The sequence below is a fragment of the Ranitomeya variabilis genome, chromosome 5 (assembly GCF_051348905.1).
Source record: "Ranitomeya variabilis isolate aRanVar5 chromosome 5, aRanVar5.hap1, whole genome shotgun sequence".
NCBI classification, from domain to species: Eukaryota; Metazoa; Chordata; class Amphibia; order Anura; family Dendrobatidae; genus Ranitomeya; species Ranitomeya variabilis.
Window position 1 is genome coordinate 70,550,915 of NC_135236.1, and position 19,194 is coordinate 70,570,108.

A 19,194-nucleotide genomic window follows, 5' to 3' on the forward strand; every position below is an offset into this window, starting at 1 on the left:
TTCTGGAATTCTCCATTTTTTCTGAGAGCTTACCGGACATTCTTGGAGAGTTGACAGATATGAACAAGAGTCTTTTACACTTGAGAACTACTAAGTATTGTAATAACTGCATCTGAATGGCAATGCAGGTTTTCATAAAATGCTGTTTAAATAGTAACTACACTTTTTGCATTTTTTTCCCCATAAATCAATAGTACAAGCGAAGATAGGAAACTTTGTAATATTGTTTATTAGAGAATTATGCTTCTTCATATATATATTTATATATATATATATATATATATATATATATATATATATATATATACATACATACATACACAGTACAGACCAAAAGTTTGGACACACCTCCTCATTTAAAGATTTTTCTGTATTGTATAAATTGTACATTCACAATGAAGGCATCAAAACTATGAATTAACACATGTGGAATTATATACTTAACAAAAAAGTGTGAAACAACTGAAATTATGTCTTATATTCTAGGTTCTTCAAAGTAGCCACCTTTTGCTTTGATGACTGCTTTTCACACTCTTGGCATTCTCTTGATGAGCTTCAAGAGGTAGTAACCGGGAATGGTCTTCCAACAATCTTGAAGGAGTTCCCAGAGATACTTAGCACTTGTTGGCCCTTTTGCCTTCACTCTGCGGTCCAGCTCACCCCAAACCATCTCAATTGGGTTCACAAAGGGGTTCAGGTCTGGTGACTGTGGAGGCCAGGTCATCTGGCGTAGCACCCCATCACTCTCCTTCTTGGTCAAATAGCCCTTACACAGCCTGGAGGTGTGTTTGGGGTCATTGTCGTGTTGAAAAATAAATGATGGTCCAACTAAACGCAAACCGGATGGAATAGCATGCCGCTGCAAGATGCTTTGGTAGCCATGATGGTTCAGTATGCCTTCAATTTTCAATAAATCCCCAACAGTGTCACCAGCAAAGTACCCCCACACCATCACACCTCCTCCTCCATGCTTCACGGTGGGAACCAGGCATGTAGAGTCCATCCGTTCACCTTTTCTGCGTCGCACAAAGACACGGTGGTTGGAAGCAAAGAGCTCAAATTTGGACTCATGAGACCAAAGCACAGATTTCCACTGGTCTAATGTCCATTCCTTGTGTTCTTTAGCCCAAACAAGTCTCTTCTGCTTGTTGCCTGTCCTTAGCAGTGGTTTCCTAGCAGCTATTTTACCATGAAGGCTTGCTGCACAAAGTCTCCTCTTAACAGTTGTTGTAGAGATGTGTCTGCTGCTAGAACTCTGTGTGGCATTGACCTGGTCTCTAATCTGAGCTGCTGTTAACCTGCGATTTCTGAGGCTGGTGACTCGGATAAACTTATCTTCAGAAGCAGAGGTGACTCTTGGTCTTCCTTTCCTGGGGCGGTCCTTATGTGAGCCAGTTTCTTTGTAGCGCTTGATGGTTTTTGCAACTGCACTTGGGGACACTTTCAAAGTTTTCCCAATTTTTCGTACTGACTGACCTTCATTTCTTAAAGTAATGATGGCCACTTGTTTTTCTTTCCTTAGCTGCTTTTTTCTTGCCATTATATAAATTCTAACAGTTTGTTCAGTAGGACTATCAGTGTCAGGACTCTGAACATTTTTTACCTTTTGTGCATTACTGCCCTCTTCCAAGATGGCGTCTTTGGTCTCATGTGCACTGTGTCTTCCTGCTATAAAACTCCACCCCAGCCTTCAGTATTCTGCCTTGCATCCAGCTCCTGACCTCTGATTACTCCCTGGCTATACACCTGCTCTTGTGAACCTGTGTGGTGATCCTGCTACTCTGCTCTGAGTCCCTGCTGCATACACAAGTTTCCAGTAATCCTCCTTCATCTGCTGCTCGTGTTTACTTCATCAGCATTTGCTGGACATGTAAGTTGCTGCTGCTTTGCATTAACCTGAGACTATTAACTAGGTTGAGCTAAGATATGATTTGAACTGCCTATAAGCATATCTATCTGTGTCTGGACTAAGACAAGGATTTATTCGTGTCAAGTATCCTCAAGAATAACTGTGCTTCATAGACTTTCTGCTTGATTGCATTTTTCTCTGAAGACTGCTAAGCTGCGTTTATTATTTGCACCAAGTGTTGTGGACTTGAGTTTCTCTCTGCACCTGTTTGAATCACCGTGTGATAATATAGACTTTACCACTTATAAAACTGTGTCCTGTAGTTGTCTTGTTCCACGCAAAGAGTCTCCTGAATTATCCCCTATAATTATTACAGAATACTCTAGCCTAAGAAAAAAAAAAAGGAGACTGCTGGAACAATGACTGCAGAAAGCAGATTAGAGCAGGTGTTTTCCATAATTAGATCACTGCAGAAAGATGTGGAAAGTCTGCAAAAGAAGTTTGGAAGCTTTGAACTCAATCAACAAGTGTTTGGACAGACTTTGCAGGACTTGAGCAACCGCATGGCAGCCCAGGAAAACAAACTTGCTGGCATAGAGTCCCAGTATGGACGGGCTTTTCAGGACATAAGCACGCAAATAGCTGCACAAGTGACTTTACCCTCTGGGCAACCGCCACCAGCTAGCCCACCTAAGTTGCCCCCATTCAGATTTAATGGTGATCGCGACAAATTTCGTGGCTTTGTGAATCAATGTATGCTATATTTTGATGTGCATGCTGACCATTTTCCTACCGATAGATCCAAAGTATTGTGTGTAATAATACTACTGACCTCACGAGCGCTCGCCTGGGCGAATCCGATGATTGAGTCTCGTGACCCACGGTTAAATGACTTGGATGATTTCTTGGCCGCTATGGCATTAATGTTTGATGACCCTAATCGCCGTGCAACTGCTGAATCTGCTTTGTTGTCTTTACGCCAGGCTAAACATTCTGTTATTGAGTATGCCACTGAATTCAGGAGATTGGCGGTAGATACCAATTGGGACAGTTATGCACAATTGCCTATTTTTAAAAGGGGTCTGTCTAGTATTGTAAAAGATGAACTAGCCAGCTCTGAGTCACCACAAGAGCTAGAGACATTTATACAGCATTGTGTGCGCATAGACACTCGCATTACTGAGCGTAGGCAGGAGAAATTTGCTGCATATAACCGTGTTTCTAACTTTTCCCTTCCTTCGAAAGAGCCTGCAGGTAAAACCTCTCGGGAGGTGGAGGAGGTGCCCATGCAAATTGATTCCGTTCAGAGGCGCGAGATCAATGAGCGCCGAAGCATCGCCTTCGTGAAAGTCTATGTTTCTACTGCGGCCAGTCTGACCACTTCTTGATCAATTGTCCTAAGTGTCCTAGACGGCCTAACAAGGTGCTAGCAGCAATAGGGGAGTATGACAACTGTGATGATGAATCTGACATCTCTGAATGTAGCCTGCCTTTAAACGCTGTATTCCATTCACTTTCTATGACTTCACCCCCTAAGGAGCTGAAGGAAAAGAACTCTCACTGTTCTCTCCCTATTAAGATCCTGTGTTCAGGACAGTGGATTTCCAGTTCAGCTATGATTGACTCTGGTGCAGGTGGCAATTTCATGGATATCGCATTTGCCAAGGAACATGGTATTAAAATTCAGCAAAGAGCCTCTCCAATTACCATGGAAACAGTGGATGGGTCACCTTTAATCTCTGGGACTGTGGATCAGGAGACCGTACCCCTGAAATTTTGTTGGAGCCTAATCATCAGGAGCAACTTTCTTTCTTGCTAATTTCTTCTCCTCATTTTCCTGTGATTTTAGGCATTCCTTGGTTGCGTTCTCAGAACCCAATTATCAACTGGGAGACCAAGGAGATTATCTTCTCAACAAGGAGCAACTCAGCGTTAACAGAAGCTGTCCCTGAGTCCACGACTACGGAACCACATGTACAGGTATTTTCTTTACCTCCAGCTTATAAAGAGTTCTCTGACATCTGTGACAAGAAGAATGCAGATCAGCTTCCTCCACACAGGCATTATGACTGTCCCATTGAGCTGCTTCCCGGGGCAGCCATTCCTTTTGGTAACGTATACCCTTTGGCGGCACCTGAGCTTCAAGCCTTAAAAGAGTATATTGATGAAAATCTGGCCAAAGGCTTCATACGTCCTTCTTCCTCACCAGCAGGGCACCTATCTTTTTGTAAAGAAGAAGGATGGGACCCTGAGACCCTGTGTTGACTATCGAGAACTCAATAAGGTAACCGTACAAAACCGTTACCCTTTGCCTCTGATTCCCGAATTACTGGAAAGAGTCCGCCATGCTAAGGTGTTCTCTAAACTGGACCTTCGTGGGGCTTATAATTTGGTGCGTATTCGTCCAGGGGATGAGTGGAAGACAGCATTCAGATGCCGGTATGGACACTTTGAATCTCTTGTGATGCCCTTCGGGCTTTGTAACGCCCCTGCAACATTTCAACAGTTTGCTAATGACATTTTCAGAGATTTTTTGGACCAGTTTGTAGTGATCTATTTGGACGATATACTAATCTTTTCTGACTCTCTACAGGAACATGACGAACATGTCAAAACTGTTTTAAGACGTCTGAAAGAGAACCATCTGTATATTAAGCCGGAGAAATGCGAGTTCCATCGTTCTGAGATACAGTTCTTAGGTTATATCATCTCTCCCCAGGGGCTGAACATGGAATCTGGTAAGATTCAGGCTATCCTTGACTGGCCGGTACCCAAGAACGTTAAGGAGGTCCAACGTTTTATTGGTTTTGCAAATTTCTACAGATGCTTCATTCGAAATTTTTCTGATATTGTCCATCCCATTACTTCCTTGACAAAAAAGGAAAAGCCCTTTAAGTGGTCATCACAGGCTCAAGAAGCTTTTGATCGGCTTAAGATCTGTTTCACATCAGCACCACTGTTGATACACCCAGATCCAACACAACCTTTCATTGTGGAGGTGGACGCTTCTGATAATGCTTTGGGGGCTATTCTCTCCCAAAGAACTGGAGAGAAGAGTCTGCTACATCCTTGTGCTTTCTTTTCCCGTAGACTAACCTCAGCAGAGAAGAATTACGACGTGGGAGACAAGGAATTGCTGGCTATTATTGTGGCTTTCAAAGAATGGAGGCATCATCTGCAAGGAGCTGCACAACAGATCATAGTACTAACTGACCATCGCAATTTAGAGTTCCTTAGATCCGATAGATGTCTTTCTCCTCGTCAGGCTCATTGGAACTTATTTTTAAATCAATTTAACTTTGTTATCTCGTACCGTCCAGGTTCTCGTAATGGGAAGGCTGATGCTTTATCCTGAATCCATGCTGCTGATTCCGTACCTGGAGCCCCGTCCAAGACCATTCTATCTGATGCCAATTTAATCGGAGTTATCCACGATCAGGACTTGTGGAAGGAGTGCAGGGAGGCCTATGAAGGTGATGTATTTCTGGCCAACCAACCTGTGGATATTAATCTTGTCTTTAAGGGTGGCATGTGGTTCAGAGATCGACGTATCTACGTCCCGGAGGTCGCCAGTCTGCAGATCCTCAAGTTGGTACATGACTCCAAGTTGGCTGGTCACAGGGGGGTACAGAAGACACAAGAGTTCCTGAGCCAATTCTTCTGGTGGCCAACTTGCCTGAAGGATACCAAGGACTATGTTCTCTCTTGCGAGGTATGTGCCCGTTACAAGACTCTTCATGTGGCACCTACGGGTCTTCTACAACCATTACCGGTTCCGTCCCGCCCTTGGGGGTCTATATCAATGGACTTTATTGTGGAGCTGCCTACATCAGGCGGCATGAATACAATCACGGTGGTAGTTGATCGCCTGACTAAAGCTGCTCATTTTATTCCGTGCACCGGCCTCCCCTCAGCTAAAGATACAGTGAACTTGGTTATACAGAATGTCTTTCGGTTGCACGGGGTTCCGGATGAGATCATCTCTGACCATGGAGTACAGTTCACTTCAAGATTCTGGAAGGGGTTTTGCTCTGCACTAAATATTAATGTCTGTCTCTCTTCTGCTTACCATCCCCAGACAAATGGTCAGACTGAGCGTACCAACCAGATGCTGGAACAATATCTAAGATGCTATGTCAGCCATCTCCAGGATGATTGGTTGGAGTTGTTGCCATTAGCCGAATTTTCATATAATAATTCTCAGAGCGCCTCCACTAAATTTACACCTTTCTTTGCCAATCTGGGTTATCATCCGTGTATTTTACCTAGGTCTCCAATTAATTCTCCGGTTCCGACAGTGGAGGAAAGGCTGACTGCGATGAGACAAAATCTGGAGGTTCTGAAGGAATCCCTGACCACAGCTCAAGAACGTTATAAGAGATCGGCTGATAGATTCCGTAAACCTGCACCCATGTTCAAGGTAGGAGATTCCGTGTGGTTAGCAACTAAGAATCTGAAGTTAAACGTTCCTTCACAAAAACTTGGACAGAAATTCATTGGCCCTTTCAAGATCAACGGTATTGTGAGCTCTGTGGCCTGCCGGCTGAAGCTGCCTAGGACAATGAAGGTACACCCAGTTTTTCATGTATCTTTACTAAAGCATGTATCTCCTAATACCTTCCAGGGACGTGTTGTGCCACCTCCGCAGCCTGTGGTGATTGATGGGCAAGAACAATTTGTGGTGAAGGAAATATTGATTCCAGGATTCGCAGGAATTGGCTCCAATATCTGATAAGATGGCAGGGATATCCCCCTGAGGAAGACTCTTGGGAACCTGTGGAAAACATCAATGCCCAACAGAAGATTTCTCATTTTCATCTGAGATTCCCTGAGAAACCAGGTCCAGGATCGTCCTGAGGCCGCTTCTAAGGAGGGAGTAATGTCAGGACTCTGAACATTTTTTACCTTTTGTGCATTACTGCCCTCTTCCAAGATGGCGTCTTTGGTCTCATGTGCACTGTGTCTTCCTGCTATAAAACTCCACCCCAGCCTTCAGTCTGTGCTAGAGTATTCTGCCTTGCATCCAGCTCCTGACCTCTGATTACTCCCTGGCTATACACCTGCTCCTGTGAACCTGTGTGGTGATCCTGCTACTCCCTGCTGCATACACAAGTTTCCAGTAATCCTCCTTCATCTGCTGCTCGTATTTACTTCATCTGCATTTGCTGGACATGTAAGCTGCTGCTGCTGCTTTGCATTAACCTGGGACTATTAACCAGGCCTCCCTGGTTGAGCTAAGATATGATTTGAACTGCCTATAAGCATATCTATCTGTGTCTGGACTAAGACAAGGATTTATTCGTGTCAAGTATCCTCAAGAATAATTGTGCTTCATAGACTTTCTGCTTGATTGCATTTTTCTCTGAAGACTGCTAAGCTGCGTTTATTATTTGCACCAAGTGTTGTGGACTTGAGTTTCTCTCTGCACCTGTTTGAATCACCGTGTGATAATATAGACTTTACCACTTATAAAACTGTGTCCTGTAGTTGTCTTGTTCCACGCAAAGAGTCTCCTGAATTATCCCCTATAATTATTACAATCAGCTGTGTATCCACCAGACTTCTGCACAACACAACTGATGGTCCCAACCCCATTTATAAGGCAAGAAATCCCACTTATTAAACCTGACAGGGCACACCTGTGTAGTGAAAACCATTCCCTGTGACTACCTCTTGAAGTTCATCAAGAGAATGCCAAGAGTGTGCAAAGCAGTCAACAAAGCAAAAGGTGGCTACTTTGAAGAACTTAGAATATAAGACATATTTTCAGTTGTTTCACACTTTTTTGTTAAGTATATAATTCCACATGTGTTAATTCATAGTTTTGATGCCTTCAGTGTGAATTTACAATTTTCATAGTCATGAAAATACAGAAAAATCTTTAAATGAGAAGGTGTGTCCAAACTTTTGGTCTGTACTGTGTGTGTATATATATATATATATATATATATATATATATATATATATATATATGTATTATTTTTTTTCTTGCACTGGTCATTCACTCTCAAAAACTGCTTATATCTGTCTACAAATCTGTCTGCAGTAAAAGATCAAAATACACCTTATCTATGCGAAAGGGAGAAGCTGAAGGAAGAAAAAGTCCGAGAACGCCAAAAGAAATTGCTAAGGCGGTCTTTAGTGCAGAGAGAAAAATTTGAAAAAATGCAGACTACAAGTCGTATAATGGCCAGAAATTGTGTTATTCCTCATATGCACTCACATAACTGCTTATTCTTACTTGAAAGTGCAGTCACACTTTCAAGTGCACATCATTGAACACCATTTTTCAGTCTAAATAAAAATAATTTAATGCTGACTGATTTTCTAATATATATTTAAAGCTACAAATCCTCTGCATAGAAAATGGATACAATTTTGGAGTCCTGCAGCTGTAAGGAGGGGGCCAAGAGAAAAGAACACAGTTGAAGTTGATGGCTATTTGAGTAATTGGAAGTGAACACCGCCATCTGCTGGTCCATGGAGAAAGTGAAAGTAAAGAAAACAAACTACAATAGTAGGAACCTATTAGTGGAAACCTATGTTCCCAGAGGAGGAGACTTGAAGATGTTTCAAGTTATTATTCACTTGTGTAATTCATGCTGTTTTAAAGGGAACCTGTCACCCCCAAAATCGATGGTGAGGTAAGCTCACCGTCATTAGGGGCTTATCTACAGCATTCTGTAATGCTGTAGATAAGCCCCCGATGTTACCTGAAAGAGGAGAAAAAGAGGTTATAATATACTCACCTGGGCGGTCCCGCTGTGGTCTGTGGTCAAATGGGCATCTCAGGTCTGCTCCGGTGCCTCCCATCTTCATTCCATGACGTCCTCTTCTGGTCTCCGCTTCGCGGCTTCCGCGCAGGCGTACTTTGTCTGCCCTGGTGAGGGCAGAGCAAAGTACTGCAGTGCGCAGGCCTTACCGGCGCCTGCGCACTGCAGTACTTTGCTCTGCCCTCAACAGGGCAGACAAAGTACGCCTGCGCCGAAGCAGCGGCGCGGAGACCAGAAGAGGACTTCATGGAATGAAGATAGGAGGCGCCGGAGCAGACCTGAGACGCCCATCGGAGCGGGACCGCCCCTGGGTGAGTATAATCTAACCTCTTTTTCTCCTCTTTCAGGTAACATCGGCGGCTTATCTACAGCATTACAGAATGTTGTAGATAAGCCCCTGATGCCGGTGAGCATTCCTCGCCATCGATTTTGGGGGTGACAGGTTCGCTTTAATGAATAGGGTATATATTGTTTTTTGTTTTTTTTTAAAAAACATTTTAACCTAGGAGATTAAATTTTTCTATCTCAATACAAATATCACTCATCATTCAGCCATCACATATCACACTGAATAAAAACAACAGGACACAGTACATAGAGATGAAAATTTTTACCAGTCTTCAATTGAAATGCTTTTATTTATCAGCCTGACACGTCCACGTTACAGAGGGAGAAAAAAAAAACGTGGGATCTGGCAGACTTATTGGCAGCATAGCATCTCTCTCCCAGACAGAAGGTCCCTCTGCCCAAGATCAAGGTAAGCCACTGGTTTCTGGAAATAGATCTATATATATATTAATCCACCTTATTATAAGGTACATAGAAATATCTCTGGGAATATAAACAGCCACAAAATATATAGAACATTTGCTTTCACTTTTTTGTTTTTTGTTTTACAATTTTGTACAAAAAAAAAAATAAAATAAGCGTGTAATAAAACAGCCGCCATTTTGGAAAATATCCCCACAAAAGCAGCAGTTTCCCCTCCCATGATTATGAACATTTAGTGCACACGTAAAAGCAGTGGCAAGTGTGATCTGTACCATGTAGTCATGTGGGGAGCGTAGAGGTACTCAGTGTCATTTATACAATGCAGCGTAGTCATCATCAGTATATAGAGATAGTTGTTATACAATGCAGCGTAGTCATCATCAGTATATAGAGATAGTCGTGATACAATGCAGCATATTTTTTATCTGTATACCAGACACCACTGTAAAGTGCAACAGCCATGTAACAGCACCAGCTCAATATCAGGATATCTATAAAGGCCAGGAATGCGAGTGGAAACGCTGCCCCCCTCCATATCCCATACCTCTTTTGCAGATTATTACATGCATATATAGAAAAGGGACTTTGTACATTACCTTTAAGCTCTTCACTGCTAGAGCATAGGTTTTACAAAATATTTTCCCGACTATACAGTGCACTTCAATATCACATGTATATTTAACCTGTTGCATCTAGAATTGTTTGCCGATATGTAGAGTAGCATGGATATCTGTGTGCAAGCATGGCTTAAAGCAGATAGAAGTTCAGCCATAGCGCTAAAAGTCCATGCATACATATCCCTTAGAACACTGTATTACTTGTCACCAGGTCAAGAGTGCCCAGTATTTCCTCCTACTTTATTTCCGATGCTCCCCTGAGTAATTAGTTTTTTGTTGTTTTTTTTATCTGCCATACAGTTCCTGAGATATGGACCTACTATTTTGTGCTATTTTTAAGCGGTTTCCCAGGGGGGGGCGTGGTTTACAGGATCCTCTGGGGCGTGTCTTTAGGCTCCTCTGCATTATTACCCTATAAGCAACGCCCCCTTGCTACCAATGAGCACTAAGTAAAAAGGCCCATATCTCTGGAACCGTATTTCAGATTTAAAAAAAGAAGACAGAACAGAATACACAGGAGTCAGCAGCAATAAAATGAGAGCAAAAACTCCTCTTTAGAACATGGAAAAATGTATTATCCACATTTGTAGCTTTTTTTTTTTACTTCTATACTGCCATTTAATCCAGTGTAAACCTGAGAAGTCACAAAAAGAGCAGAAAGCAAAAGCTATGCATATCTTTGAAACCAGAACGTGTAACTAAAGGCCCCCCTTGAATGTATCGTCCAAACCCGCCGGCTGGACCAGCCAACCATTTATTGTGTATAGGGACCACTCAGCTGTACCCCAATAGATAATGATGAAGAATAGGACAGTTGGAATCTCAATATCCGATCCGATAAAAAACAAAACATGTACTGTGTACATGTGTATGGATTAGTGTAGGCTTCTGAGCAGGGGCGGACACATACAAAAGAGCGCCGAAATAGCTCATCATAATAAAGGATTCCACCGGTTTTGGAGATGAAAGTGGGTCTCCTTACCTCTTGAGCCCCAGGTTGCACCAATGTTGTGTCCGCCCCTGCGTCTGAGATATAGCATACCAGATAAAATGCAATACCCATATACACTGGCGGGAGGACTGTGGCCCCTCCAGATGTATGGAAACCTATAGGTACGTTTGGTATAAGTATGATGTGAACAGGGCCTTCATAGCTGCCAAAAAATAGCTGTTTTTTTTTTCTAAACCCTGCTGAAATAGGAAAAAGTATAACTGGATGACATGGAAAAGAAATAAAGTACCTAGTGATGTCTGAACATAGGTAAGGTTTAACGTTTCACCATGGAACTGCTTTTAGGAAAAAAAAGTGCAGCATTCATACATATGGAGAGCAATCTACTTAATAATTAAAGTGCTGATGTATGGAAAACAACTCCATAGAGTGTTCTTATTTTTGGAATTGTTTAGAGAGATCTAATAGTACAAATACTTACGATATTCAGCTCATTAGTAAAAATATGACTTGTACCTGCTGGCGTTTATCGTACTCTACCGCCAAATTAATTTCTTACATCCTTACAAGATGTCACATTTAAAAAAAGTCATTTTAATACGCTAAGAATCTATTAAGCGCTGGTCACAGAACCGACTCTCCTAGAACCTTCAGGATTACATATTTTACACCAAGAATAGTGTAATTTGCAGAAAAATGGTTTTATCTTAGCTCTCCTTGCTCCGTGTTACGTGCCTTGAGAATTTGATATAGTGGATAACAGGACGGCTCGGTAAAGTTAACAATATCCAGATAAATACAGAAGTGGTGACGTGTTTCTATTATTATTTATTATTATAGCGCAATTTATTCATGGCGCTTTATATGGGCTTTTCCTTTGATTGTCCCACCCCTGGTTTTGGCTTCAAATCCGGATGTAAAATACTGACCAAATACTGAAAAGTGTGAATGTGGCCTTACAAGGTAAAAATTAGTGAGAACAGAACTCTGAAAATATAGGGGGTCTTCAGCAGCTCAAAAGCATTACTGTGCTGCAAAGTAATACAGTATAACATGATTAACATCTTTGGAAATGTTGCTTAATCTGAGGATCCCTGGCCATTTTTGGGGGGCTTAGGAGTCCAGTGGGCGGTCCTAATCAGTGATTGACAACCTTCCCTTTGTAAATGTACCTACTGTGATAGATGTCAATGACTGATAAGGACCACTCATTGGACTTCTCAGATAGGACACCATGTCTAATGTGACAGGTTTCCGTTAAAGACTTTTTTAGTACCCTTCTTTATAGTTTACTTTGTAAAGTACAATAGCCATTGTTGCCCTGTAATTAGCCCATTGTCCCTTTTTAAAGCTACTAAATGTTTCCTGTTGATACACTTCTTGGGTTACACTTGTCAATATACACTATAGGCTTTTCCACAAAGGCTGTCATTTCAGTCTTTGGACTGGCAGTAAAGGGGCAAAGTTTTTGTTGTTGTTGTTTGTTTCGTTGTTTGGATTTTTTTTATATGATATCTTTACCATAGCAGCAAAAAGAACATCAGAAAACAAAAAATAAAATTTGATTTTTGTTTTTTTTTAGACCTGACTGTCATGCAGAGACATGCAAGAGAGGTGGGATGGCTCATCCCCAAACCCTGGCCCCCCACCGACTCTTCTCAAAGTGACAAACACATGTCATTATATAAAAGGAGAGGGCTGAAGCACAGGCAGGATTATCTGGGAAGGAGGGAGAATGACAGTGAGTGGAGGAAGCACGAGTGACAAGGAGAATACAGGGAGAGAGGAGAAATTAGGAGAGTGCATTTTAGAGATGAGTAGCTGACACAGAGAGAACGTGATCAAGGTAGAGGCTAGAGAAAACTGAGAGAAGTCCCTATAATCCTATGGAAATGTAACAGCGGAGGGCATATTCCTTCCATAGTCATTAACCACTACCATGTGTCAAAAACGCACATCCAATAAGCCCTGTGAAAAGTGGGGGCCACAGCTTAGATTAGCCGTATCTCGCCTCCACATGATGCTCCTGGGCCTCAATGCAAAATTTGTAATATCCTCCTTCCATCTGTATTGCAAAATTTACTTACTGGCCTATGCTAAAATTTACATAGGACTACCCTTTTCCTCAAAGCGTTTCAAGACCCGTCTTCTCTCCCACAAAGGGATAAGGGGGTGAACAAAACCTAGCTCCCCTAGAGAAGTGGGTGCAGTGGTGTCAGCAAGTATAAGATAAGGAACTTCTTGATTTTTGTAATGGGATTCACTTATCATTACGTAAACCTTATCATGGGTTCTTATACCCTGCCTGTTCCAGGTCCTCTCAATTTGGAAAAATAAAAGGGATTTTCTATTTTTAAGTGGATGTAGTACAGTTTGATCAATCTTACCATCAAAGACGTAACTTGAAGCTCGTAGGCCCCAAACCTACAGGCCCCTCAACTTTCACTGGTATTGGTCTTCTTATATTAGTCAAGGGGACATTTTGGCCCCTCTAGGTTTCAGGGTCCGACTACGACTATAGTACACCCCTTCTTATTATTTACAAGCTGCATGCCATAACCGCAGCTTGTGAAGCCCTTACATAGAAGATTTGGATTCGGCCCTTTCCCAACCACACAGGACCCACGTGTGGTGAAACGACTTCTATTCTAATATATGATTGATCTGCCTGGACCAGCGAGTTAATAAAAGTTGGGTTTTTTTACAACTGCTGGGTAAGTAACACTTAGACCAATGGACAGAACTGCAGAAAGTCACCAAACTGGGTTGGCTCTTTGGTCAAACAATTATCACTGTTCTCCTGTTCCTCCATCCCTCTGCAGCTGAGGACAACGACACATGGGGACGGTAATGATGAAAATCCTATATTATCATGCACGCACGCTTTTGCACACACTGACTCAAGCTGTAGATGCTTTTTTTTCCTTCTTTTTTCCCCCTGTAATAAAATTGTGTGACAGACGTTGAAAAGAAAAAATGGGGGTGGGGGGGAATTATACGAGAGAGTGAAAAAGGGAGAGGAGATGGGGGATGGAAAGGAAAGAGAAGGAGAATAGATCTTTAAGGAAGAGATGTGAAATCTGTCAGATGTGATACTAGAAGGATGATGATAGCAGGATGAGAATGGAAAGAATGACAGATAGAGAAGGAATGAAGCCACGTGACACAGACAACAGGCACGTGAGGATTTAACATTTGGACGTAGCAGCAGTTTTTTGTTTTTTTTTTGCCATAGCAGCAATTAAGCAACCCTGCCTCAAACTATGGATTTAGTTTCTCTAAATCCTGTGTACCCTGAGACCCTTGTGCCGCCAGATTCTCATCAGTGAGGCTATACAAGTCAGAGAGGATTGCAGTTCGGGTATAGGGGAGCAGGTATGCACAGGAGAGAGCAGAAGGGATCTACAGTTAGAGTAGACTTCCAAAGGAAAGTCATTCTCTACATATTTATCCAGGTGGGGTAAAGAGGTCTTCAGGAGTGTGATAGGTTAATGCTCCGAAAATGGAAGGAGTAAGAATGCAAAGTTCAGCGCTGATCTCTGGATGTGTACCCTTTCAATAAGTCTGAAGAGCATTTGATGACAGTGATGAGGAGACTGAATCAAGCATTCCCTTTCAGGAAAAGTAATTTGGGTGAGAGATCAAGCGCATGTGGTAACTGCTGGTGCCACCGAGGGAGAGCAGACTGCCTTATCCGCTCCTTTCTTGTCCTTCTGTTTGAGGTGAATCTTGGCATGTCTCTTCCTCTCATCGCTACGTGCAAACTTGCGCCCACAGAAGTCACAAGCGAAAGGCTTCTCCCCCGTGTGTGTGCGGATATGTGTTGTCAGGTGATCAGAACGGCTGAAGCTTCTCATGCAAATACGACACTGGAAGGGCTTGTGGCCTGTATGGATTCGAAGATGGCGGGTCAGCTCGTCAGAGCGTGAAAAGCGCCGGTCACACCCTTCAGCAGGACAAGCATGAGGTCTCTCATGTAATGGGGTCTTGCTTGGGCGGTTGGGGTATTTTCGTGGCCTGATGGGTTTGAGGGTAAGCGGAGGTTGATGGTTCATACCCCCGAAGTTTGGCAAGACCTGTTTTTCCTTGAAAGCTTTGATGGTTTCCAGTGGAGTGATGGGTGGTGGGTTGACCCGCATTGCTTCCATGTTTTGGAAAGGTTTTTGGTCCACTGTGGGTATCTCAGTGTTGTGGTGAAACAAGTTGTAGTCTGGTATCATTGGGAATACACTAGAGTCTAGACTTTGTTTAGTTGATTGGTATTCCTGCGAAGAGTATGGGGTCATTCCACCTCCTTGAAAACCCACCTGATCGTGGTACAGGTCCCCACAACTAGAGTAAGGCGGAAGACTGTGGAACATAGACTCCACATCACTTTGTGCCTGACCCATAATTCCTCCACCGCCGCTCCCATTGCTTCCGCCTCCACCACCAGTGGGGGCTTGAGAAGTCGGCACACCAAGGATACCAGCGCTCATTAAGCTGATGATGTTTTCTTGGCACCAGTTGGAAGGGGAATCAAAAGAAAACTTTCCCAGATATGTGACAGTCTTGTTGCCTGGCTGGAATGTACTTGTGTAAGAAAGATCCTGGGATGTCTTGTCATTTGACAGACCTAAATCCATTACATTATCTGAAGAGAGAGAGAAAGAATATAAGGGGCTCACTTATGTACATGGTCACACTATCCTCTCCACAGTCATAATATTATTAGTAAAATATGTCAGCCCTTGTAGAACAGATCTTATGATGTGGTGAGCACAATACATAATACAGTATATTTCAGTGAAGCTGTCATGTCTCCTAACGATACTTGTATTTCTGGAGCATCTCCCCTTTGCACTACAGTGTTCCTCTGTTATTTCTATTGTAAATATATGGCTAAATTGACAACTGGGTGTTACCATTCCCCTCTGTCTAGGGGGTGTGTCCCTGCACTGTTTGATACTGTACACACTGATTGGACAATGGTAGAGTTCTTAGCGAGACACCCATAACTGGTAACAGCCTGTTGTCAATTTATTCTTATATTTCTAGAAGGATTAACAAAGGAATTATATAAATTCTAAGGATACTCCAGAATTGATATATTATGGGGAATATAGTGATGTCAGCAGAGCAGGAAAGACCTCCTTAAAGGGGTTGTCTGCCGTTGGACTACAAGTCTGCAGTCACTATATGAATGCAGACTTGTGAATCCTCACATCATGCGCACAGTGCACGCTGTAAGGATTCTCGGACCTCAAGTATGCGATATGCATACTCCTGGCCAAATTCTGACTACATGGGCACGAACACACGCAATGCAAGAGTATTGGGTGAGGCTGGAAACAGTCTAGTGGGAATGTGGCTGGGAATATGCGGCAGAGCATATGGCTGGAGTGTGTGCATTGTGAGGATTCACAAGTCTACAGTCAGAGTGACTTCAGACTTGTAGTTTAAGACCTGACAACCCTCTTTATGAGCATGCATCCCCTGCAGCAGCTATGTACCTACTGCAAAAATATGAACCCATTTACCCAGTTAACGTTGAACCCAGTTACCCAGTTAACGTTGAACCCATTTGCCCAGTTAAGGTTGAACCCAGTTACCCAGTTAACGTTGAACCCTTTTCCCTTCTCAGTGGGAAATGTGACCACATAATTAATTGGGTCTTTCTCCTCATAGCTACAGAATTTCATCAAATAAAGGGAACGACACAATCCTTTCTTACAAGTTGAAGACTAGTAAGGACGTGAATGAGGAGACAAGTGTTGTCCCCTCCTATTCTGTGTTGAGTAAGGTCCGGCACTTACTGTGTGACCTCTCTGGGAGTTTGCCGCGAGGACCCTTGTCCTTTGTGTGTGCCTGCGTTATTAATACATCACACTGAGGGGCTCAACAAAGGCTCAATGTCATTCATTTGCTTTCCTGTTTTGTCTGCCGTTTCTGTGCACTGTGACACAATATGATCACCTTTGGACACAATGTAATAATTGCAGTTCTGCTCTATGTAAGTTTCTGTACATGGCCCCCAGCAGCGAGAGAGTTACAGAGGGTTTAATATATCTCCATAGCACCAGAAGTCGGAGAAAGCGTGCTGGTAATTCAGTGATAAGCGACAGGCAGCTGTACTGGTAAATTGTTACAGTACGGTGTGCTATTTAGCCGTGTGCTAAGTATATCCATGGGGGGGTCTGTATGAATAAAATACATCTAATGATTGCTTCAGGAAAATATGACAAGATGGCACTTTCCCTTCTCTGGAACATATTCTTGAGCGTTTATGAGTATATAAGTAATATACCGCAGAGTGAAGTGGCTGTGATATATAGCAAGAAACACGGTTACAATGGAGTCTCGTCGGCAATTAATTTTTTTGGAGTGACTATCAGCATCACCAACTCCAGGGCTCACGAGTCACCAACTCTAGGGCCCACTAGTCACCAGCTCCAGGGCTCACCAGTCACCAACTCCAGGGCTCGCCAGTCACCAACTCCAGGGCTTGCCAGTCACCAACTCCAGGGCTCGCCAGGCACCAACTCCAGGGCTCGCCAGTCACCAACTCCAGGGCTCGCCAGTCACCAACTCCAGGGCTCGCCAGGCACCAACTCCAGGGCTCGCCAGGCACCAACTCCAGGGCTCGCCAGTCACGATCTCCAGGGCTCATCAGTCACCAACTCTGGGGCCCACTAGTCACCAACTCCAGGGCTCACCAGTCACCAACTCCAGGGCTCATCAGTCACCAACTTCAGGGCTCACCAGCCACCAACTCCAGGGCTCACCAGTCACCAACTCCAGGGCTCACCAGTCACCAACTCCAGGGCTCACGAGTCACCAACTCCAGGGCTCACCAGTCACCAACTCCAGGGCTCGCCAGTCACCAACTCCAGGGCTCACCAGTCACCAACTCCAGGGCTCGCCAGTCACCAACTCCAGGGCTCACCAGTCACCATCTCCAGGGCTCACCAGTCACCAACTCCAGGGCTCACCAGCCACCAACTCCAGGGCTCACCAGCCACCAACTTCGGGGCTCACCAGACACCACCTCCAGGGCTCACCAGTCACCATCTCCAGGGCTCACCAGCCACCAACTCCAGGGCTCACCAGTCACCATCTCCAGGGCTCGCCAGTCACCAACTCTAGGGCTCACCAGTCACCATCTCCAGGGCTCACCAGCCACCAACTCCAGGGTCCACCAGTCACCAACTTCAGGGCTCACCAGGCACCTACTCCAGTAGCCACCAGTCACCAATTCCAGGGCTCAGCAGTCATCAACTCCAGGGCCCACCAGTCACCAACTCCGGGGTTCACCAGTCACCAACTCGAGGGCTCACCAGTCACCAACTCCAGGGCTCACCAGTCACCAACTCGATGTATATAGGTGGTTCTTTGCTTAGGACCAGCTTGTATGAGGCTTATGGACATATTGGGGGCATATGGACATTATATACGGGGTTTTTTGCTCAGGGTTAGTGTCTGTGAGACTTGTATACATGTTGGGGCATATGGAGATTATATAGGGTTTTCTATGCTCTGGACCAGCCTCTCTGAGATGTATGGACATGTTGGGGCATAAGGATATTATATGAGGGGGTTCTTTGCTCAGGACTAGGGTTGATCGAATAACTTTGGATAGGTCCTTATCGCTTGCCGAATAGCTGCCTCGGTAACCTGGATACTTTGAGCGCTCCCAAAAATCAGCTGTTTGGTGCCGCAGCTGCATGTGTCGCGGCTGTGTGACAGTCACCGTACATGCATGGAGAGCCAGTTTGTTGTGACTGTCACACAGCTGCGGCGCCGAGCAGCTGATTATCGGGAGCGCCCCAGGTATCTGGGTTCCCGCTGCAGCTATTCAGTAAGCGCTATAGCTATTCGGATAAGGAGTTATCCAAAGCTATTCGATCAAGCCTACTCAGGACCGGTCTCTATGAGGCTTATGGACATTATATAAGGGGGTTATTTGCCCAGAACCAGCCTCTATGAAGCGTATGGACATGTTGGGGTATATGGACATTGTTGTCAGGAGGACCATCATCTATGAATCAGAACAGAGAGTGAAAATGTGGTTCTTGTTGTGGTGGAATCAAATGGACAGCTTGTAAGACTACATTTACCTTTGAGTTGCATGGCTGGCCGCACCAGCCGATCTTCTTGAGGGCAAATTTTGAAGTTAGTTGAGACAATCCCTTTAGTAAGCAATGCTTCTAGAGAATAATATCCATGTTAAATTGAATGTCAGCACATTTTATG

General features: G+C 43.8%; 1 protein-coding gene across 1 annotated transcript in view; it reads right to left on the minus strand.

Moving 5' to 3' along the window:
* Nucleotides 1–9,241: 9,241 nt before the first annotated feature.
* The window catches only part of EGR3 (early growth response 3), a 33,020-nt gene continuing 23,067 nt past the window's right edge, over nucleotides 9,242–19,194 (minus strand). The window contains exon 2 of the mRNA XM_077262175.1: nucleotides 9,242–15,595. Within this exon, the coding sequence (XP_077118290.1) occupies nucleotides 14,604–15,595 (992 nt within the window). The 3' untranslated portion in view covers nucleotides 9,242–14,603. The remainder of the gene's footprint in view (nucleotides 15,596–19,194) is intronic.